At 38.4% G+C, this 23,875-nt stretch overlaps 4 protein-coding genes and 1 long non-coding RNA gene across 16 annotated transcripts; 3 read left to right on the top strand and 2 right to left on the bottom strand.

Annotated features, from left to right (window-relative positions):
• The first annotated feature begins 508 nt into the window (after window positions 1-508).
• Window positions 509-5,973, top strand: LOC122011890 (protein DOUBLE-STRAND BREAK FORMATION-like). Of its 12 annotated transcripts, XR_006120055.1 has the most exons (7): window positions 509-666; window positions 748-955; window positions 1,741-1,884; window positions 2,599-2,785; window positions 4,573-4,743; window positions 5,279-5,366; window positions 5,837-5,883. XR_006120055.1 is itself a non-coding variant. In XM_042568321.1 (6 exons), exons 1-5 carry the CDS (start codon window positions 608-610, stop codon window positions 5,320-5,322), a joined length of 600 nt encoding a protein of 199 aa, XP_042424255.1. In that variant the 5' UTR covers window positions 509-607; the 3' UTR covers window positions 5,323-5,366; window positions 5,837-5,973. The 12 variants fall into 12 exon arrangements, 11 of the variants coding, with proteins under 11 accessions (XP_042424255.1, XP_042424252.1, XP_042424251.1 ...); XM_042568321.1 differs by lacking the exons at window positions 2,599-2,785; window positions 4,573-4,743 and adding an exon at window positions 3,030-3,174 and having other exon boundaries at window positions 5,837-5,973; XM_042568318.1 differs by lacking the exon at window positions 4,573-4,743 and having other exon boundaries at window positions 5,837-5,973.
• LOC122011889 (pyruvate decarboxylase 1-like) lies at window positions 5,858-8,285 on the top strand. Its single transcript, XM_042568312.1, has 6 exons — window positions 5,858-5,999; window positions 6,066-6,759; window positions 6,840-7,490; window positions 7,583-7,700; window positions 7,770-7,943; window positions 8,015-8,285. The coding sequence occupies exons 2-6, from the start codon at window positions 6,074-6,076 to the stop codon at window positions 8,186-8,188; spliced, it is 1,803 nt and encodes a 600-aa protein (XP_042424246.1). The 5' UTR covers window positions 5,858-5,999; window positions 6,066-6,073; the 3' UTR covers window positions 8,189-8,285.
• A 174-nt stretch (window positions 8,286-8,459) lies between these two features.
• On the top strand, window positions 8,460-9,542 carry LOC122011892. The gene is made up of 2 exons (XM_042568325.1): window positions 8,460-8,877; window positions 8,965-9,542. Exons 1-2 carry the CDS (start codon window positions 8,758-8,760, stop codon window positions 9,430-9,432), a joined length of 588 nt encoding a protein of 195 aa, XP_042424259.1. The 5' UTR covers window positions 8,460-8,757; the 3' UTR covers window positions 9,433-9,542.
• Window positions 9,543-16,641: 7,099 nt separating this feature from the next.
• On the bottom strand, window positions 16,642-22,195 carry LOC122012255 (transcription factor GAMYB-like). Its single transcript, XM_042568733.1, has 4 exons — window positions 22,027-22,195; window positions 20,648-21,023; window positions 17,345-18,320; window positions 16,642-17,212 (listed from the first exon to the last, which is right to left on the bottom strand). The coding sequence occupies exons 2-4, from the start codon at window positions 21,011-21,013 to the stop codon at window positions 16,899-16,901; spliced, it is 1,656 nt and encodes a 551-aa protein (XP_042424667.1). The 5' UTR covers window positions 21,014-21,023; window positions 22,027-22,195; the 3' UTR covers window positions 16,642-16,898.
• A 660-nt stretch (window positions 22,196-22,855) lies between these two features.
• LOC122011888 lies at window positions 22,856-23,713 on the bottom strand. The gene is made up of 2 exons (XR_006120054.1): window positions 23,347-23,713; window positions 22,856-23,186 (listed from the first exon to the last, which is right to left on the bottom strand). It is a non-coding gene; the product is annotated as an uncharacterized LOC122011888 (long non-coding RNA).
• Window positions 23,714-23,875: the final 162 nt, after the last annotated feature.

Here is a 23,875-nt window from a genome sequence, read left to right as displayed (position 1 = left end):
ATGAGAGAGAATACAGAGAGAAAATGCTAGAGAATGTGTGATGAGAGAGAATAAGGAGAGAGAAAGTATGTTCGAGAGAAAATGTGATAATAGAATGAGGAGAGAGAAAGTATGATGAGAGAGACCAATAAGAGAGAGTGAAATGGAAAAAAAATTGAACAAATATACTAAGGGTATTTTCGTCCAAGATTTAATTTTTATTCTCATTCCATCAAAAACCAAGAGAGGGGGTGAGTTTCATTCATATCTAAATTTTTAGATTTCATTCCAAAATTTTGATTCTATTTCCATCAACCAAACATAAAATTTGGGAATGAATTGATTCTCTCATTGTCAAACCTCTAAACGAAACGTCACCGGAGAAAAATAGTGGTATTTTTTATTCTACGTTAGACAAATAGTGGTATTTTTTATTGTACGTTAGACAATTTTCTTCGAACTTTTGTCCAGTTATTTATTTATTTATTTTTGCATAGAAGAAGACAACGAGCTTAGCCACTGTGTTTAACAAGCGAAGGTATGTGCGCGTTTCCTTCGTCGCCCTATAAAACAGAGCAGTGCAGCAAATTGACGCCGTTATTCTTCTCCGTCGCCGCGGCCAGTTCAAATGTCTCGGTCGATCTCCGAGGCCGTCGCCCTTTTTCGCTCTCATCTCCAGCAACGCAGGTACGAGATCGCGCACCATCTCTATCTCCGTCTCTGTGTCTCTTCTTCCCTGCCGCCTTTTGATCTTGATCCATCCGCTAGATTTGACGGCACAACGCTTCGTATTTTGGAGTCGATTCTGGTTGCGCGCGATGTTGAATCTCTTCTCGTGAGTAGAGCGGCTCTGCGGGGCCTTCTGCTATCCGAAGCATCGTCGGTGATGGGAGGAGCCTCGGGCATGACCGTGGAGAAGAAGCTCAGGATCGTTCAGTTCTTCGTTGGAGCTTTTGCTCTCATCGGCGATGGTGAAGTGAGCCTTCCTCTTTAGTTTTTTTTTTTATTTGTTTGATCAAGCATTGAGAAAAACATAGATACCTCTCGGTTATTCGTTTTTGCCCTTTTTCATTATCATTGCTTGTCTATTTGTAGAATTACATTGAGAGCTAGTAAAATAACTTACTCCAATTTACATAACCTAGTGTTAACTAAAAATCCAATCATGATTAAATGATTAGGATTTATTTATAATTAATTGGTTGATTCCTTGTGAGCCAAGTCTATGTGGTTGATTGATTAATCTTTCTTTTTGCTAAGTCCATTTGGTTGATTGATTCATCCTTCTCAAGCCTAGTCCACATGGAGAATATATCCATAACAGCTTAAGTGAGAGGTCTTGTTTCTCTTTCTTGTGATTGTGGATGTCTCATTGCAATATATTAGGGCACATGTGGTAGAAAAAATTGTGATGGGATATTTATATCATCAAATTATGCAATCAATATAAGCAGTTAATGAAGCTACAACTGTGAATGCCATAAAGGAATTGGAGAATTGTTACACAACAAGCAGCTATTAGCTATGCCCATGTTAGGAGGAGGCTATATAAGTTACACAGGGTAGATGATAGAAATCCAATGGAACAAATTCAACACATTTTTTTATTATTATTTTGTTGTCTGATTTATTTAATTATTCATGTCTGATTGAAGAATTTGAACTGAACATTAATGATTCTTATTCTTATTTGGGATTCATCTGCCAAGGTTAGCCATATTTATGTAGCTTGTAACATGTATTAGCAATGTTCTTTTGTAGAGTTGCTTAGCACTAAAATATGAAGCCTTGATCTTGCGAGAATCAAATTGTGTTAAAGTTCAAGGTCTAGAAGTTTCATATGATGAATGGTTAACTTTCGCTAAGGATTCACTTGATAATGGATTTTATCCAATTGCCATACAGGTAAGTGCAATTTGCTTGTGTCTTTCCACCAGTGATTAACTTGGTTTGTTATTTGATTAATTTGTTCTTTCTTTGATAGAATGGTTGTTCTTTAGAAAACTTTTCATGTCATGTGTTTATCTATTGGATTCATTACATGCCAACACAGCTATAAAAAGTTAAACTAAACAAACATTATAAGCTTACTCAAGAATTCTTTGGATTAACAAACAGATGTAATTATATGGTACAATGTGTGAATCTTTTCAATTACAGTGTTATGAGTCATATCTCAAATACAACAAAAAAGGGCAGCCCGGTGCACGAAGCTCCCACCATGCGGGGTCCCGGGGAAGGATCCATTGTACGCAACCTTACCCTGCTTTTTGCAAGAGGCTGTTTCCAGGATTCGAACTCATGACCTTTTGGTCACATGTCAACAACTTTACCTTTTGGTCATATCTCAAATACAACAGTGCAATAAAAACATTGTTGGCTCAATCTCGAAGATGAGATCTCTGGGACCTTTTTTTTGTGTGGGATGATAACCAGTTTCTTGTTGGTGAATCTTGTTAATTCTTAGTTATACTTTTCTTTTCTCCTACTGTTCAACTTCTATATATTTGTATCTTTGTAAAATTTTCTTTGACGAAAGCTTAACAATAAATGTTCAGTAACCAAATTTCGTAATTGTGATGATTCTTCTTTTTAGCTTTTCTTTATGTAACTTTGTAGGGTTTTGAAAAGGCCCTTCAATGTATCCAGGGTAACAAGATTGAACATAGAGAAGACGATGACCCAAGAAGGGATCGCAACCATTTGCGGCCGGATCGCGGCCACGATTCGACCGCAAATATGAGTGACACATCCCCTGGACCACAAAAAGTGGTCCAGGAGATCCTGCCTCCTCAATCTCCAACAAGTAACATTTGGACATTCAAGTTCAATTTCAGTTCGAAAATATAGAATTTCAAGTTAACCAGTTTCTTGTTGGTGAATCTTGTTAATTCTTAGTTATACTTTTCTTTTCTCCTACTGTTCAACTTCTATATATTTGTATCTTTGTAAAATTTTCTTTGACGAAAGCTTAACAATAAATGTTCAGTAACCAAATTTCGTAATTATGATGATTCTTCTTTTTAGCTTTTCTTTATGTAACTTTGTAGGGTTTTGAAAAGGCCCTTCAATGTATCCAGGGTAACAAGATTGAACATAGAGAAGATGTCATGCCTTCCATGAACAAGCATATAACTCTCAAGAATATAGAAAAACTCAGAGACATGGCAACATCATTAACTTCAGAACGTTCTGGTATCTTGTTTGATTAGATATGGGCTAGTTTGATAGAGATAACATATTGTTGTCATTCCTCAATTACTAAATGTTTATAATTCAAATGAAAAGGATTGTCTGGAAGTTGATCTTAATAAATGTGTTATTGGACTTCTAGAATCACGATTACTAGGAATGCCATTGCATGCACTTTAAGTAAGACAGTAGGTAATATGCTTTAGAATTGGTCAGTCACTTGGCATTGACTATCATAGGAAGGAAATGTTTTGTGTTGAGTTAGTTCAAAAGCATAAAGCAGGGCAAGGTTAAAATAACCATTAAAATATTTTTTTCCCTTTTATCCTTAATGAAAAGAGTGTCCAGCAGTTTATGGCAATGATTTCAATATAGATATAATCATGTTATACGAAGATAGTGGATTTCTCTGGGAAATTCAAACTAGACACTGGCCAATATATTTGTGCACATGCATTAGCATTGTGAAAATATATGAAATGGAAATTTGATTAAAGGAGTTTATCAGTAAAAATGGGATAGGTATATCAAAGGAAACCAGAAAATCCAGAATATGAGGAAGACAATATTCTCTTGTAGCTAGTTGTATTTCTCATGCTAAAAATAATGTGGAGGTCATACTTTGGCCTCATCTTTTTGCATTTTTCAATGCCGTTTCATGGTAATTCATAGCTAAATAGTTCAAACACAAGATGTTAATGCCACTTGGTTTACTATCGAATAGTTTTGTGGATAAGCATTTGATATGCTAGTTTAGCATCTATCAGCTCATTTTCCTAGGTCGAATTGTTTTCCAATGTGAGAGGATGATGAGGGAACATTTATTAAAGATGTTGGGAAAATATATTCTAGTTATCATCATCATCAAGCTAAGTAGTCCCAACTACTTGATGTGAACTGCATAGTTTTTCTCACCATTTAGTTCTATGCAAAGCTATACGACTGATAATATTTCATTTTATTATTATTTTTGTTACATTATCTAAAGTTTTCTTTGGCACAATGTTGTCTCATTTTATCAACTCCTAATTGCTTGTAGACATTAACAAAGGTTCACATGACAATCTCATAAGGCTCCCCATATCTCATCTCTATGTTTTGACTATGCTAACCAGTCTGCTGAACGACATGCCAAATAAGGTTAGGTTTGATTGATACTGCCACCCAACACGACAATAGAAATGTAGAATTTACAGCAAACTGTTTGGAATTATACCAAAAGTGTTATGTCACTATAGAAATTGTCTATGTTTATGCAATTCGGTTTATATTTAGCCCATTCATTATTGCTATTTGAACTTAGATTTCAATCCAGTTATCATCTACATTATAACTTGAGATATTTTTGGTAAACAATGACACTGGCAGCCTTACTAATATCTGCACTTTGTGACAAACCAGTCCAGACTCAGACTGCAAAATACTTGAAAAGTAAAGGTAGACAGGAAGGTCAAGTATCCAGTTCATTGTCAGATCCCAAAGTTGACATTGCTAGTTCAACATTCAGATGTGGTATAAACAAAAGAAACTTGCAAATGCTGCAGAGAAGTAGAGGCCTGCAGTAGGAAATTGGTGGGCTCTTGAATTCTGAGATTGAACACTGCTGTTATCGATCAACTCAACATTTCGCAGATGATTCCTGTTTAGTTTTCGTCCAAGTAGACTAAACCTCTGAAAATGAGGTCATATAATATAATCAATATTCATGCAGTTTAGTTTAAGCACCACAGTGTCGAGGCCAGATGCCTCTGCCACCGTGATGATGATGGTGGTGAACTCTTCAGAATGCAAACTACTAGCAACTAAGAGCATCCACAATAACTTGGGATATTTCTCCCAAGTATTTGTGAGTCTCACTTCCACATCAACCATCAAATATTCCCTTCAATAGGGGATATTTGAAAGTGGGGGATATCTTCAAATATCTCTGAGATGCTCTAATGCTTTAGTAGACTAGTTTTGTACGAAAACAAATATGTAAATATGTTTACAGTAATCATGTTTTGTTTTCCTATAAATAATATTCCGTGTTCCTCAGCGGTATTGAAGCTTTACTGAGGCAATTGCTGTTAAAACCATGTGACGTGTTCAATGTGGTTCTTGCCAGGCCATAAGTTAAAATACCAAGAACAACAAGTGCAACTGAAATAGCAGTGAAGAATAACAAGTCGTGAAGGCTTGGTACAATTGACGAGGTAAGAACTTGCATAACTATCTCAGTTACAATTCAAACTTAGCTTTAATTCACACTCCACGTTCTGAGAAGTGAGAACGATTTTGGCATTTTGCATTGAGAAGGACAGATGTAGAACCTTTCAGTGAGATAGTTCTTGAAATCTCTCAAACTGAAATCTCTTTAAAATATAAATCTCATGGTTTCTTATTACAGACAAAGTGGAAATATCTAAATTTCTGACATGGTTTTACAATTATAGGAATTGGTTCCATAATCAAAATCAGGTTTAATGGTGCTATTTTCCCAATGTCAAAACTTGTTACCATGTTTAAAGTAGTTTTTCAACTGCGTCTCTTCTCTTGAGATGTCGAAAATGAGTGGTTTTCTTGCATAATCGTCATTAATTTTTTTATAGAATAATTACAAGTAAAAAGTTTCTTTTAATATCAAAAATACTAATGCCAAAATTTCTTTTTCTTGTATATTTAGGGTCGGTTGCTTGGACTTTGATGCGGTGTATGTATGCGGATGACCTGAGCACCTGAGCGACCAGTCATGGATGGACAAACGAATTGGAGGGAGGGATCGCCACGGAGAGTCCATTTACATCGGCATCGCACGCTGCCATGATCTACAATTGCCTTCGAATTCGGTAATGTTACCCCCGATGGATGTGCTCCGCTATATAAAATCGATTGTTTTGCACTCCAATTTCCAGATCAATCGATGGAGACGAAGGTGGGAAGCGTCGACGGAGTGGCGCGGCCAATGTGCAGCGTCATGGGCGGGCTCCCCTGGGCCGCCTGCCACACCGTCGCCCCCGGCGGCGGCGGCGCCTGCTCCCCGGACTCCACCCTCGGCCGCTACATTGCCCGCCGCCTCGTCCAGGTGGGCGTCGGCGACGTCTTCGCCGTCCCCGGCGACTTCAATCTCACCCTCCTAGACCACCTCATAGCGGAGCCCGCGCTGCGCGTCATCGGCTGCTGCAACGAGATCAACGCCGGCTATGCGGCCGATGGCTACGCCCGCTGCCGCGGAGTCGGGGCCTGCGTCGTCACCTTCACCGTCGGCGGCCTCAGCGTCCTCAACGCCATCGCCGGCGCCTACAGCGAGAGCCTCCCGCTGATCTGCATCGTCGGCGGGCCCAACTCCAACGACTACGGCACCAACCGCATCCTCCACCACACGATCGGCCTCCCGGACTTCTCCCAGGAAATCCGCTGCTTCCAAACAGTCACTTGCTTCCAGGCGGTGGTGAACAATCTCGAGGACGCGCAACAGCTCTTGGACACCGCCATTTCCACCGCCTTGAAGGAAAGCAAACCCGTCTACATCAGCGTCAGCTGCAATCTATCGGGAATTCCACATCCCACTTTTAGCGGCGATCCAGTTCCCTTCTTCCTCTCTCCCAAGTTAGGATCCTCATGCCTTCTCTCTGTTCCTCGATCGCCCTGTTTCTTCATCGATTTCTTGAAGAAAATTTGTGCTGTAGGTTGAGTAATCAAATGAATTTGGAGGCCGCCGTGGAAGCCGCGGTAGAGTTCCTGAACAAGGCCGCGAAGCCGGTGATGATAGGGGGCCCAAAGCTCCGGGTGGCCAAGGCCGGCTCGGCGTTCGTGGAACTAGCCGACGCGTGCGGCTACGCGATCGCGGTGATGCCGTCGGCGAAGGGGCTCGTTCCCGAGAACCACCCGCGGTTCGTCGGCACCTACTGGGGCGGCGTCAGCGCGGCCGGCTGCGCCGAAATCGTGGAGTCCGCCGACGCTTACCTCTTCGTCGGGCCCATCTTCAACGACCACAGCTCCGTGGGCTACTCCCTCCTCCTCAAGAAGGAGAAGGCCATCGTCGTGCAGCCTAACCGGGTGGTGCTCGCCGACGGCCCGGCCTTCGGGTGCGTTCTCATGGAGGATTTCCTCCGGGCGCTCGCCAAGCGGGTCACGTCCAACACGATGGCCCACGACAACTACCGCCGGACCCTCGCGCCCCCCGGCGAAGTGCTAGAGTCCCAGCCCGACGAGCCTCTCAAGGTCAACGTGCTCTTCAAGCACATCCAGAACATGTTGTCGAGCCACACGGCCGTCATCGCGGAGACCGGCGTTTCTTGGTTCAATTGCCAGAAGCTGAAGTTGCCGGAGGGATGTGGGTGAGAAGCCACACCAGCTCGAACCCAACTTCTCAGTACGTCCTCCTCTCTGTTCAAACTCTGATCATAATCGCTAGCTTCTGCCTCTGCAGATATGAATTCCAAATGCAGTATGGCTCAATCGGCTGGTCAGTGGGCGCGACGCTCGGCTATGCTCAAGCTGCAAACGATAAACGTATCATTGCCTGCATCGGCGATGGTGGCTTTCAGGTACACACCATTGATTTTCATCAGACAAGAAAAATCGCCATGTCTGATCATCTCGTGTGTTCTATTTAGATGACAGCTCAGGATGTTTCTACCATGCTCAGATGCGAGCAAAGGAGCATCATATTCCTCATAAACAATGGAGGAGAGATACATGATGGCCGATATAATGGCATCAAGAACTGGAACTACACTGCTCTGATCGATGCCATCCACAATCGGGAAGGCAAATGCTGGACAACAAAGGCATAAACTGATTACTCACGGTCTAATCTAATTTACAATATGATTAATTTAGAGTTTGGAATTTCTTCCAGGTTCAGAGTGAGAAGGAGCTGAAGGAGGCAATTGAGATAGCAACCAATGAAAAGAATGACTGTTTGTGTTTCATTGATGTGGTTGTGCACAAGGATGATGACACGAACAAGGAATTGTTGGACTGGAGCTCAAGGGTTTGTGCTGCCAATAGTAGACTCCCAAATCCTCAGTGAATCTCTTCGACATGCTAACTTCATCAATTATTATTCCAAATAATTTTTGACAAAGATATATCAACAATGATGTGAATAAGATATATTTTTGTGGCGATTTTGTGATGATCTTCCTCCTCTTCAAGAAAAAAAAAAGTAATTTAAATCAATCTGAGTTTTCCCTATTTTGTTGTGTATTACTAAATAAAATTCCTAGGGTCCTTATGAACTGCCACTGCCAGCCACAATTATTTTTCATCTTTCAGAAATGTTTTCTGCTCGTTTGACAAGCCAACCAAGTGGATAAGGCAAGAAAAAAGGTTGACACTGATCTTTCTAAAATCCACGGTATTAAATGCAATTACCAAACGTGAAGAAAAAGATCTGATTCCTGGCTGAGGAAATTTAGCTATTACTTTCATGAAAATCTCAAAATGCTCAGCCATGCGTTTGCTGAATTAAGCATTATCCACTCGGGACTCATGAAAAATTGGTCAATAGCCACATCCTCCACAAAGTTGCTACGCTTTTATAAAGCAAATTCCTCTTTGATACCTGTGCCATGTACAGAACTGTAGTCGATTAGCTTCATGGATTCCATAAGCACCCCGTTCTGCTTCCCGGAAGCCATGGATAAGAGCTGGTTCCAGACAAACATCCTCATCACATGCTCATCCCCGGAACCAATTCCAAACTGCAATCCACAAAAGGTATGACTAACTGTTCATAATTATCCTCCCGTTATAATTAAAAAGATACAGACTAACTGACAGAGGAAAACTGATACATATCTGCAGCCGAGATTTAAGAACAGGAGGCCAGCAAAATTGAGTGTTGCTGCAGGCCAGCCTTGTTTAAGCCCGCAAGAAGCGCAGTCGTGCCCTGCTTCGAGCTGCAACTTGGACGGGAGAGCGATGAAGGAACTGAGGAGACAGAAGAGCCTGAGTGAGCTGGAGAAGTATGAAGTGAAAGGGTTTATGGATCTGGGCTTTGTGTTCCGCAAGGAGGAACTGAGCTTGGAGATCATGAGCATGATACCAGGGCTACACAGACCGGAGGCAATGGACGAGGAAAGCTGCAGAGAGGAAGAGGAGGGTAAAGGGAGGCCGTATCTTTCGGAAGTCAGGTCGAGCAATGAACGCAGATCAGGGTTCTCGGTGATCAGTGTTCCAGTCTTTGGAACTGACATGAAGAAACAGCTACGTTCATGGGCAAAGGAGGTGGCTGCCTCTATCCACCGCCATGATAATGATTATGCCAAATAAGTGCCATTGTGCCAAGCGGCTGTGTTAATTTCATGATATATTTTATAAATGTTCATAGATATATGAAAATAAAAATAAACTATTTTTTTGGTATTATATTTGTCCTTTATAAGTTCTCATGGACGAAAAATTGTATAAAAATTCTCATGGAAATATGTGGCGAGATGTATGAATAGCCCAAATAAGTTAGACTCAGCGAATAGTCTTGTTTGGTACATGCATAAATAAAATATATACGGTTATTATATATATATATATATATATTATAAAAGAGACACTAATGGAAGTTCTCAATGATAACAAGATTCTGAAAATCTAAATAAAATATTTCCCATAGTCATTGTCGAGAATGGCCCTGTATTGTTCATTTATTAAAACAGACATTTTTATTAATAAAATAAAATAAAATAATTAGCGCACAAGCTATTCAGTGGTTCTTAATAGTTTTAAAAGAATTTGTTAGAAATAAATAATCCGAATATTCATGATAAAAAGAAACTAAAAGTTAAAAGACAATCATCAATATTGAGGGCACGACAGTCATTTTACAAATTAAAGTCAACAAGTGTATCCTAGAAAAAATACGCTGTTGAATTCTTTCCATATCAATATAATTAATATTGAAACACAAGTATATAAATTTCAAGATACACAATATTCCTGGTCTCCTATCTCCATTTCAGCCCAAGATTTTGAGCATTTTGCTTTGCAGACAACATTTTAAATCCAAGATAAGGTTAATTTTCTTTTCAAATTTTTATCACGATCGATAATTATTTTCTTGTTTTTTTTTTGTTTAAAGTATTGCTTTCACTGCAATTGTTACATTTTATTTTATGTAGATTTTGAGGATGCCGAGCAGAGCAGTTGAAGAATTCCATGGAAACAATGAATTGGATGAGCTTCTCGGTGCCCCGCCGTCGAGTTTCTTCGACCTCGAGCCACTGCGGCAGGACGAAGAAGGCGCAGAGATCGATGAGGAGAGACTGAGACTGCGCATTTGGGACGGTCTCAGCCGCCTGAAACAGCTCAAGGGTCGTCGTCGTCGTCGACGGTCGGAGAAGCTCCCGGACCGCCGCGCCGCCGTGGTCGATCACGCGCAGGATCAGGTGCGGCGGAAGAAGCTAGCGCAAATCCTGGAGCGGATCCTGGAGGAGATGCTCCGGCTGATAAACAACGGCCACGCCCAAGCATTCGTGTACGGCATCGTCCCTAACCGCGGCAAGCCCATGAGCGGCGCCTCCGACAACCTCCGCTCCTGGTGGCAGGAGACGGTGCGATTCGACCGGAGCAGCCCCGCCGCCATCGGCAAGTACCGGAAGGAGAAGTGGCCCGACTTCGTCGGGAGGGTGATCGGCGCCGACTTCTCCGTCCCCGCCGCGCTGCAGGAGTTGCAGGACACCACGCTGGGCTCGCTCCTCTCCGCGCTGATGCCCTACTGCAACCCGCCGCAGCGCCGGTACCCGCTCGACAAGGGCAGGCGGCCGCCGTGGTGGCCGACCATGGAGGAGCAGTGGTGGCCGGAGACGGGGGTGCCCAAGGACCCCACCCCGCCGCCCTACAAGAAGCCGCACGACTTGAAGAAGGCGTGGAAGGTCAGCGTGCTGATCGCCGTCATCAAGCACTTGATCCCCGACGTCGACAAGATCCAACGCCTGGTGGAGAAGAGCAAGGGACTGCAGGACAAGATCACGGCCAGGGAGATCGAGATCCTCCACGCCGTCTTGAGGCACGAGCTCAAGAACGGTCTCGCGGATCAGGACAGACCGCGAGAGGCCCCTGCTACTCCATTGATTACAGAGCAGCAGCAGCAGGAGACCATGAATGTGTCGTTGACCCACTACTCGTTGACAATGGAGGTCAACGACGACTTCCCCCTTCCCTACCAGATATCCTACAGCCATGAAATCCAACTGCATGACAACTGTGGATATCTAATTCGCCACGCTCTGCCCGACGTGAATCTGTTCCAGAGAAGCTTGAGCCAGCTGCAGCAACAACAATCTGATGATCATGCTGTCCCTGCGGAAGGAATCGGCGAGCACCCATTAATAATCGAGCCGGAGGTGTTCCCGATTCTGGAGCAGGCTCTGCTCTTCGAGCCCAGTAGCTATGGAGAGATCGAGGAGGAGGATATTGAAGTTGGCATGATGGACGTGGACGATCACTGCTTTTCCCTTGCCCAGCCAAGCGCGCAGAGGCAGAGCAGTCGAACGCCGGACAATTTTGCTGAACTGGAGGAATTTTGTGATTGGTGCAAGGATTATTGTTGATCGATCGACTGTTACTTAATTCTAAGTTTAATTGATTTCCTTTTAATTGTATTGTTATGTTGGCTATAACGTACAAAGGATAGAATCGATCATAGGATAATTGTTGCCTTCTTTAGATTGTTTTTGAAAAATTCCTAGTGGATTTTTCACATTTTGAAGTGATTTTCTTCGATCTTGGACTTTTATCAATTGATTGGATAAAGATTCCGTTTTGGTCCTAAACTTGTCCATCGCATGACAAAGTTTGTTTTCGACTTGACCTAAATGGGGTTACTTTCCTTCTCGAGGAAAAAATTAATTAGTTAGGTTTCGCCATCAAGAGAACTCATGATCTTCCTTAAAGCCATATATATATATATATATATATATATATATATATATATATATATATATATAATTATTTGTGTAAAATGATGGATCTTTTGCCGAATAAATAAATATATAATAACTTATTGCTAAAATAATAAATTGAAATATATTCTTATATCCTTATTTTCAAGTTTTTCTAGTTATGTCCCTAAAACATTTTCATTTCCACTTATGTCTATGTCGTTGTTAATTGGTCCGTGAATATAAAATGGAAATGGCATGTGATCTACACGTGCTCATAAAAATTCCAGAAATTTTCCTTGTTCGATCCATTAAGGATGCAAAGAATCTTGATTTGAAGGTTGAAATGATTTTTAGCTCAAGAGATGAGGTTAAATTTGCCATCGAAAGTCATTGCATTAGATGAGGGAAAGCTATTCAAATCGTTAAAGTCGATAAGAAGAGGCTTAGGAGTTGGTGCAAAAATGAATGATGTGATTAGGTGATTCATGTGTCGCCAATGGGTCGCGATAACTGTTGGCAGATAAAGACTTTTAAATCAAAACACAATGGTTGTTTGGGATGTCGGTAATAAAATCGCAAGTTCCAGTTGATTGGGAAAAACTTGTCAAAAAGTTTAAAGTAAACTTGAAGTTGGGGGTCATACCATTCAAAGACCAGGTTTACTCCAACCTGAAATTAAGCATTTCAAGGAAAAATGCTTTTTTGGCTAAGAGGAAAGCTCTTGAGCTGGTGCAGGGAACCATTGCCCAACAATTTAGTAAGATTAGAAATTATTATCTTAGTTGAAAAGTGTTGATCCAAATGTCACAGTGATCTTAAAATTGATTGAGGATGACGATGGTTCGATATTTCAGCACATGTACACTTTTTTTTTTTTTTTTGCATGCAAAGGTTTAAAGAAAGTGTGTAGATCTTTAATAAGTGTTGATGGATGTTTTCTGAAGATTTCTTATGGGGGGCATTTGTTAACGATGGTTGGGCTAGATCCCAACAATAATATCTTCCCCATTAGCTATGCGATGGTGGAAAGAGATCGAGACAAAGGACACTTGGATGTGGTTCTTATAGATATTGGACTCTGACATAGGCTTTGGCGATGAAGATGGTTGGACTTTCATATCAGACAAACAAAAAAGTCTAATTCAAACATTTGAAAGTCTATTTCCTTATGCAGAAAATCATTTTTATTAGACATTTACACTTTAACATGAAAATAGATGATTTCAAAGGCACATCTATTAAAAATGCACTTTGGGTAGCTACAAAAGCAACAACAGTTGTTGATTTTCGACAAAGGATGGATGAGATGAAACGGATAGATTAGAAGACTTATGATTGGTTGTCCAAAAAAATCAATAGAGCATTGATCTAAGTTACCTTTTACCACTTCTCCTGACGTGCTTTTGAATAACATGTGTAAATGTTTCAATAGCCTCATATTGGATGCTCGAGAGAAGCCTATAATTCCGATGTTTGAAAATATAAGGAGTTTGTTGATTGTACGTTTTCAGCTTAACAGAGAGAAGGTTAAGAAATGGGACAAGGATATTTACCCTAAAATTAGAAATATTTTGGCAAAGATCTATATAGAGGCAACACAACATAGCCCACTACAAGCTAATTCTATGCACTTTCAGATCGAGGGACCTCTGGTCAGCACTATCGACTTTAGCACAAACTCTTGTAGTTGTAGAAAGTGGGACTTAACTCGCATCCCTTGCCCACATGTGGTGTGTGCTCTTTGGTATAAACATCAAGATCCATTGCAATATGTTAGTCCTTATTATGGGGTTGAGGCATATAAGTTAGTAAAAGACGACTGTGTTCGCTCCCAGCGCCCCCGCCAACTCATCTTAGGGACAATACGGAGGAGGTAAATCACGGGTGGCTACTAGCCCTTAGAATAATGACCGGCGTTGGTCGTGGCATACAAGAGATGCTATGAGAATGTTATTTTGCCCATTATTGGTCCTGATTTATGGCCGAAATGTGAATTGACATTTCCACTACCTCCGATGTACACAGAGAAAATGGACAAACCTACTAAATTGAGGAGGGAAAGAGATGAAATGTCTAATGGAACACATCTGCGTGGAGCTAAAGAAATACTAAGTGCAGGAAATGTGGAGGAAATGGACATAACAAAAGAACATGAAAAGAAATAAGAGAGAGAGTGAATGAGCCTCCAACACAACAAAGCCAAACAAGAGTGACAATGGCTTCTAAACCATTGCAAAGGAAAAAACTTTCCAATTTTTCCTATATAAAGATTGCTTTGTTGTGACATTTTTAAGATTACTTTTTTATAACATGTTGAATGCTGTAAATACTTTTGAGAATCTTAGGATTTTATCTCTAGTTTATAAGATTTGTTTTCATATTTTTTAGCACTGTATTCTATTGTCTAATCAATTGCATGGAGAATTAAAATCTCATTTCTATTATAATTATAAATTTCATTTATTGGAATATAAGTGAGAATGTCATGCTTCCATGGCGGTGTGCAAACTAGAGGACAAGGCACATCGGTCACCGTAAATGTAAGTAATTTAATAATATAATTAGTCAATTTCTAACATAACTTGTATACACTGTCATTGATCTAAATCCAATATATATATATAATTTTGTTTTGCAGCTTTCGATTAATCCTGTATTCGTGAAAGGAGGGAAAAAACTGTCATAGTTTCCAAACTAAGAGCATGCGTACGATAATCAAAGGAAGCAAAGTCAATCAACTCCAGTCCAAGGAAACGCAAGGGATATTCCAGTACCAAGAGAGAGTACAAGATCAACTTCACATGCTTCGATGAGTAACTAAATTTTATTTTTCATATCTTCATAAATCTTAGTAATCTTTAATGCATTATTATGATACTCATTAGCTAAATGTAACTGGACATCTATTAACTTGGCTAGTTCTTCGCTTTGCTTGAGTTTTTAACTGAAACTTTAGGTGGCAGTTGAAGTTGACCATGAACTTGAGCTCGAACTATTTTGGCTTCTAGAGTGAAGGAAGCATGTTGTTTTTCTCTATAAGTAATAAAAACTCTCACTGTTTTTTGCTTTGTGTAATATGATTTGTGAGAAGCACCGCTATATCTATTAACTTTTAAATGAGTTTCTTCCCAACTTTCATAAACACCAGGTTCTGTCCAACAAAAATAATATGTGTCTTTTGCTATATTTTAGTAAACCATTGAAAACATTAATCATAATTATATAGCATAGATCGCAAAATTCAACTTTCAAACTGAAATTAAATCAAACCACTCACCATTTTACCACTTAACTCAAGCTATATTACCAACATGTTTCAATCGATATAAAAGTTAATTATTCAACGTTAGAGATCATTAACATAATCTGATGGGATTAGTATAGCTACATTCTTCTTAATTTAAAAACAAAGTCAAATTTTTTAAGAAACTATAAATATATACTTCTTAAAAAATGATTCAATTTGTAAATACACTCATGAAAGTTAAGTGCTATGTTCCTTAAAAAAAAAAGTACATCAAGAGTAGAATGGGACAGATTTCTTAAAAAATTTTACGAAATCACACGTGTACTTCATGTCCACACGTACATTAATTAAAGAAAATTTTAATTCAAACAAGTCTGATGCATTAAAAATTAAATAACATAATGATAAATATTTGTCAAAAGCGCCAATTAAAGCAATGAAATGTATCTGAAAAAAGTTTTCATCAATACTTACAAATAGAGGTCAAACGAGATTCTCTCCTTTAATTCATCGGTCGATATCAGGGAGAAATCGGCGGTCGCAAGTGGAATTGAAATGAACGATGATTCTATCCGGAGAGGAGAGCTAGGGTTTAACGAAAGGGAAGAATAGATTTAAAGACAAGAGTTAGAGTTTATGTCGAATGAATGAGGAATCGGACTCTAATTTAAGATTTTTACGAGCACGTGCAGATCACATGTCACTTCCATTTCATATTCACAAACCAGTTAACGGCAAGGACATATGTGGGAACAAAAATATTTTAGGAGAGATATAAATACTAACAAAAATATTTTAAGGACATAATGGGAAAACTCAAAAAATAAGAGGGACAATAATGTATTTAACCAGGTATGGTTTGTAATCACTGGGAGGAAAAAAGGATAAAAAATTCTAGAGAAGTTTCTTTTCAAAGCGGAAAAAAGATTATATTTTTATTTAGGAAGAAAATGGAGGATAGAAAGTAAAATTAAAACAATTTGATTTCTTTAGAATTCTATCATTTCAATAAAAATGGATGAAGTCTTTTATCTTATTTGTAAGAAAATATAATTTGAATCCAAATAAACAAGAAAAAAAATAGAAATCATTCACCATTTTTTTCCTCTCTATTTTCCATGCAAGAGCCAGAAGAAAAAAATAAAATAGTTGTGGTTCTATGATCCACAAGTTGAAATTGGAATTTCAAAGTTCATTTCATTCTTACAGGTACCTTGAAGATAATTGTTGCCGTAATAGTTGTAGAGAACTCTGGAGATGTTTCCAAGGAGAACACACTGCACTAATACCTCAAACAAGCATAGTAACATCATCTTAAACTCAAACAATTTTTTTTAAAAAAAAAACTAATTGTACTTTTATCATTCCAACTACGTATTATTATTGCTATGGAAGGGCATGACAAAATAAGATTCATATAGCAGGTCTTATGATTTGTTGTTGTAGACATTTAAACTGCACACGAACAAAACAGTCATCATCCTGTCATTCAGAACAGCAGCTCTCCACCACAAGTAAAACCCAAATAGAAACAAAATGTAATGGAATACAAACGATGCATTATTCTCACAGAAATAAACCAAATACGATCTCATTATAAGACCTCAAAGGAATCAAGGCATTTGGCATGCATGAGGCATTTTATTCCACTGGTATGAGTCGAGTCCAACTCCCAGCATGAGAGAAGATGATGATCCAACAGGTACAGGTACAGGTACAGGTTTGTAGTTGCTGCACACATCTTGACCTAGCAATGTTGCAAGGGAGTCGTTCAGGACAGTGTGCTCCTTCACACGACAAGAATCATATTCAAGCCAAACTGATCCGAGTATAGAATCCGGCCTTGAGAAATCTACTTTGAATGAAGTGCCTCTCTCCCCAACTTTATGACAAGAAAAATTTTCAGTTGCGATCATGTTGCCTGAACCTGAAGAAATTATATAATAATTATCTGTCTGATGACCTTAGTCAAAGAAACTAAACTGAAAATAAATCAATTCCCATGCAAAAGTAAACAATGATAAGGAAGAAAAGCAATGCAGAAATAAAGTATGATTACCTGAAAGAATGTTAGGATATGGAAACTCATCAACAGAACCAGCACTGATCAGAGAGGTGCTCGAACTGAAGACACCAGCAGATCGACTCAAAGAAGAAATAGGTGGATTACTTTGGCTTTCCAACTTTATCTCATTGACACTCTCTAGCTCTAGATCTAGTGCAGCCACATTGTTCAGTATGATGGATGGTTCTTTATTTGTGTTACTTTTTGTCTGTGCTTCGTGAACCAATGCTTCCAGTAGACCACTTCGCCTTGGTGAAACACACTCAGATTGCAATGAAATAGTTGCTGAGGGAGAATCACCCAACGTATCAGTTGCTTCAAGAGTGGATGAGCATGGAGGCCAGCAACTACCATCAGTTTCTGTATATTGGAATGAAGGGAGCTCCGAATCCAAAGACCCAAGAAAAGGACTAGGAACAGAGAATATGCCATTTAGAAGGGCATGGCTACCAGGGATTGCTCCTCCAAAATTTGGTAGGTTCTTCCTAGGATCAGGATCACAGGGATAACCTAATATGGAAGTCAGTTGTTTTCCCGGAGGCTCTAGCACCATATGTTCAAACCTAGAATGCCCATCAGAGATACTACCGGGGAAGGCTGGGTATAGCTTTTCGGAGTGCTTCATGTAACTCGATGTTGAATTTCCCAAGGCACAGTTCTGGGGTCCAAAACTCTGACTGAGTAGACTATTAACTTGTATACCTGAGAAAGGCGAAGCATTATATAGAGACCCATGGTTAACATTGAAGTTGTTCAGTACAATATCAGGAATTTCAAAATTGCTTCCTTGAAAGCAATCATTGGGCTGTTTGTCACTGAACATATATTCATTGGAATTCTTGTATTGCTGATTTTCCTCTGGAACTTGATAGCATATATTAGGAGGGTATAGAGGCAAACCAGCACGTTGGCGTCTTTTTATTCTTGTATTCCAGTAGTTCTTTATTTCATTATCAGTTCGACCAGGCATCTGGAAAAATAAAATAAAATTAACTGCAGATTTTAAAAATGACGACTATATCTGAAAGAGAAAATCCTAAGCCAAATTGACATATACCACAAAAATCAATACATAAATCAACATTGAGGACAACAATATTGTCTGAAATTGCACCTGAAGCAATATATAAGTGCAAATACTGTCTGTCATCATACTGTAATATCATTAGATCTCCTTAGTAGAACAAGCAGGACATATTGATATTTTATTAAGATAACTAATCAAGCGAGTCAATTGATACTAACAGCACATAAAACATTGATAAATCATAAATCTATAAAGCATGCAAGTGTCCAGGAGAACAGAAGGCATAAATATATAAATAGAGATATGCAACAGTACTGTATACTAGTTTACATAATTGCCATTAAAGAGTATAATAGCAAGAAGTGATTGACAAGAAATTCATTCAGTAAGATATTATTTAAAAAATACTAAGTTTTAAGTAATACACAAAAGGGTAAACATATACCCAAAGAGCATTGTGTAAATTATTAGTAAAATGCAATAACAAGATGGTTCCAGTTAAAAAGTATATAAATGTATAGGTCGGTTTTCTTCCTAATAGCTTCAGCTTCTGATATTAATGATTAGTCAATCATTTCTAAATTGATCTCAGAGCATAAAATCCCAGGTTCAAATCCTGTTTGTGCCAAACACAGTATCTCGTTGGTTCATATGTTGGATTTAAGTTAGTGGATGTTGCACCTAAAATTGAATTTTCTCAGTGGATGTTGGATTAGACTGAACTGTCCTATTACTCTTGCATTGATTTTTCTATTATTTGTGTTTAACCTCTAGTTATGTTGGAGGAGGGTATTCTCAATTGTAGATAAGGTGTGTGGTATACTATTTATACCACAGGAGGTAAAAATAAAGTGTCAATTCATTTCACTTTCTAGGTGCACCAACTTTGATTCATAAAGGGTGATTCAACCTCTTGATCAACAATGAGAGAGAGAGAGAGAGAGAGAGGATCCTACTTCTGCTACAACTCTTTGATGATCTGCATTCCTTTGCCCAATGTCCATCTACTTGCTATCCCTTTGCCCACTTTTGAGACTCAAATGACAAAAACTAACAGTTTTCTCTCCGAGTTTTGCAAATTGGTGGGTCCTCTCTCCTAATTCTCCTTTTGATCATTTCTTCCTTCTTGTTTCTAATTTTCTGTTGTGACTCTGTATTGTGGAATCAGGTGATAGCTTGGTAGATTCACTTTCCTGTAACACAATTGCAACCAATTTTGGCAAAGATGAAAGTGATTCTGATAAAAAAAAATACTGAATGGTTGTTTTATTTAGAAAAATGATCACGTTTTATTGATCCTGATTCAACTCAGTTTATTTGTATTAAGATTGGTTGATTTTGACAACTATGATATTGAGGACATATTTGCAAGGCACAATCTAATAGTGTTCACTTGCCAACTATGATTAGATAAAGTTCCTCCATTATCATCTACCTATATGTCAATTGTTAGTGCCACTATTGGTTTTATACTTCTTCAAACATCATTTTCTATGAGTTATGGATAAGTTGTCATGTAAAGCATAAATAAATTCATGATGATATCCACTAATGAAGAACTAATAATGTTGTTCTACTTGGCAAGTCTACCTCATTAAAAAAAATGCATACGCACAAAAGTAGTTGTACTAGGAAAAGAAGTCACATGAAAGGTGTAATTCCATGATATGTAAATATTGATTTTATATTTCATTTAATATTAAGAACCAAAAAAAAAGTTCACTGACAAGTGACTCACTGGCTCCAAAATGATATATGATAAGAGACAACTTTATGAGTTTGCATTTTAAGAAACCATGAAGAAAGGGGAAAAGGCAACTGTAAGGACTTGTGAACTTTGAAAAAAAAAAGGATGCAAACTGCCTGTAGATAAAAGAAAGATCTAGAGAATGCAGTAAAACATACACAAAACTTGACATACTAAAAGGATATATTATTTTAAGCTTAAGGTCGAATTCATCTAAAAGCAATACCATGGAATTCAAAAATAATATAGAATACAAAATGGTACAGCATAAGTTTGCACAATTTAAAATTATCATAAATTAAATTCTAAACTCTACAATTGTTAGTGCAGTACTTGAGGAAAAGGTAGGTCTCCATTAATCTAAGGTATGTCAGTATAAGTTATCCTGAGAATATCAATCAAAAAGCTATCAATCAAAAAGCTTTCAAGGTCAAAGCATTAGGAAATGGTGGCAATGAACTAATATATTAATAAGACGCAGAAACAAGAAACCTGCCATATCAGAAAGAATCTGACGACTTACAAGTGCAGCCATACGAGCCCATTTGTTTCCCATTTTAGCATGGAGTTCAATTATCAGTTGTTCCTCCTCCGGTGTGAAGGCACCTTTCTTTAAATTTGGCCTGAGATGATTAGCCCATCGTAGACGACAACTTTTGCCACATCGAGAGAGACTTGTGTGCTTCTGAACAGCATTCCAATTTCCTTCACCATATTTCTTAACATAATTCAACAAAATTGCATCCTCTGCAGTTGTCCAAGGTCCCTTCTTCATAACCCGATTTCCTCCACTTAGTGAACTCAAGCTGCTGCCTTCTTCAATAGATGGTGAATCATTAAGGTCCTCTTGAATTCTTGTTTCCCCGCTCTCATTTTGCATCTGATTCATTTTCCGTAACCTAAATACAAGAAGTTATAGATGTTTGAATACTACCAGTAACGAAAGTGCATAGTAAATGAGGAAACACTAAATCATTTAAACAGTGTGAAATATAACGAAACAGAAAGCTGAAGCAACAAATCTACCAAGAAAATGAACAAAATCATGAGGAAAAAAAAATTCCACCTGTAATATATCTAGACATTATCTAAAATAACAAGAAGAGAAAATTTAAATATATCAACAAGGAAACAGAAAGGGCAAAGATGCAAAGCCAATCTAGTTAGCTTTGTAAAGCAATATTTTTTATTTTTTGCAAAATCTATCAAACATTAATACACAGGTCTAGAATTCCATCCAGGCAACCAAAACACATTTCAAAGAATGCACAGCCAGAAAGAAAGCCGAATGGTAAAATTAGTTATCATTAACAAGTCCAAAATTGAATTTTAGGCTGAATCAGAGAGAACGCTGAGCTAGCAAAGAATAAAAACCAACAATCTTGGGCCCAATACTTTCTCCAACAAAACCTAGACGAGCAACAAAAACTGGTGCCGCTAGCGCTAAAGGATCTACTCTTAAACGCAAAAGAAAAGAAGTCAAGAACATTAACTTAGAACACAAAACAAAATTTCCCTAAAACGGATCAGTAAACAAACCACTAGCATAAGGCGAGATTAAACGAATCAACAATGACCAATCCTCTAAAATCCGCCGCTTTCCGCAAAATTTAAACTCAAATCGCATCAAATCCTCAAATTTAAGAAAGAAAGAACCTTTCGACAGGAAAATTGAAGAGAGGCATAAAACGCTAAACGGAAACAACTATCCCAAAGCTCGAATTTGAGATCCAAAACTGACAAAGAGCTCGTCAGAAAGCAGCTCGAGTAACAAACACGAAAGTGGTCGAACTAACCAACTCCAGAAACAAAGAACAAATGTGCGTTACCCAGAAAGCTCGAACAAATTCGTGCAGACAGACAAAGCTAGAGAGAGAGACAGACAGAGACAGAAGTACTCACTTCGAAGGTAAATTTCCGGCAGGAGATTGACCTAACCCACCGGAGAAGTTATCTGAGATCAAAGAAGAGGCAAATCGGAGGAACAAGAGCAGAGCAGCGTAGAGAAGAGAAGGCCGCGACGGTAGAGCTGGACAGAAAAGGGCGAGAAGAGATATAAGCTCCGCCCGCAGAAAAGGAAAAAAAGGAAGGGATTTGTTCATCCTAAAATAACCCTTTTTAATTTTCAAAATACTAAAAAAAATTACACTTAACAATGAAAGGAAAATTGTCCCTTAAAAACTCCTTTTTTTTATTTTTTGTGAAAACTTGTTTGAATGATATATTTTTATTCGTCAAAATAAATAATAAAAAAAAGCTGAAATTTAACTTTTATAATATATCCTATTGCAACATAATGTCATATTTGAAGAAACCATTTTCAGCATTAGAAAGAGTTTGGTAGATTATCTAATTTAAATTTTTAAAAACATTTTGTTTTTTTTTTTTGTTGTTGTTATATTTATCTACTAAATTAGAAGCATCAACTTCACTCCAAGCTGCAACCGTGTATTGTTTCTTCATTTACCTTTTGATCTCCAAGACTAACGATTTACTATATTTTATTTAGACATGAGCATATTTTAATCTTTGTTTCACTTAATATATAAGGTAAATTTTTAAATTGCTTCCATTGATAGATCGAAGTGAAAATGACCTTCAAAATGCCATAAGAAGTGTTTTAAAGGGCATTAATAGTTACGAGTATAGATAGAACCATCTTCGATCTTTGATGGTCTTAAATGAACAATATATTTCAGTTATGACAATTATTAGAATAAATACTTACCTATTTTACATGTTCATTGCGCATGCTTCAGGTATTTTATCAATGTAATGTATAGTTTAAAAGGAAAAATAAATGAATGGCCAAATTTCAAGTCAAAGACCATTCGTCATCTCTCTGAATTTCCCATGGTCACATTCAATATTTATTGTAAATATAAATCGTATACCTTCCTTCTTATCTCTTTGGGACGCTACCAACGCCACTTGCCATGCACTTATTACTTACCTCATCCAATATTATCCCTTCCACTCTCAAACAATCCTTCATCACCATACCAATCAATGAATGCCTTGTGCTACTTGCTCTCCTTTTGATTGTGTCTTCAATCATGAACCTGCCAAAGATTAAGTCGATATGGCTGGAAATCACTCGCAAGATTTCAGATTGAACGGTGAACAGCAAACAGAGAAGTTATGAAAATTCATCAATTTTTGTTGAATTTTTAAAACACTGACTACGTTTGAGAAGAAGAAGAAGAAGAAAAAGGCAGGCACCTGTCAGCTTCATGCTCTCCTCATTTTTGATTGAGATCATGTGAAGGAAGTAACCATGTGATGATGTTGTACATTGGTTGCCATTAATTTCCTTTGGAGTTCTTCGTATAATCAATCATGTGGGTGTCAAAATGTAGGCACGCAGCAAAAGTTGAAGTATTGTTTGAGCGGATGAGGAAATGTTTATAGCTTGCCTTGCCTGAGTTAATTGGCTGATGATGCGTTTCTGCTACTCTTTGGCACGGCCGGAATTTGAATTCCATTCTATCCCTTGGAAGGGTACGAGGTGAGCAGTTTCATGCACATTGCCACACAGCCATTTAAGACAGCCTTGTTTATCGGAACAACTTGTGCTTAGATCATGGAGCGCGAGCGTATTCACCTTTTGAGGTGTTGCCATCATGGAGCTTGAGGGCTCGACTGCAGCAGCATCTTTTTGAAAACTATTGACAGGGAAGAAAGATGGAGAAGCAAGTAACACCAAATCGATTAGAAAAGAAATAAATAATTTAGCAAACCTGGTTCATCC

Source organism: Zingiber officinale, chromosome 8A (assembly GCF_018446385.1).
Source record: "Zingiber officinale cultivar Zhangliang chromosome 8A, Zo_v1.1, whole genome shotgun sequence".
NCBI classification, from domain to species: domain Eukaryota; kingdom Viridiplantae; phylum Streptophyta; class Magnoliopsida; order Zingiberales; family Zingiberaceae; genus Zingiber; species Zingiber officinale.
Note: the sequence above shows the minus strand (reverse complement) of the source record. Positions and strands in the feature narration are given on the sequence as shown.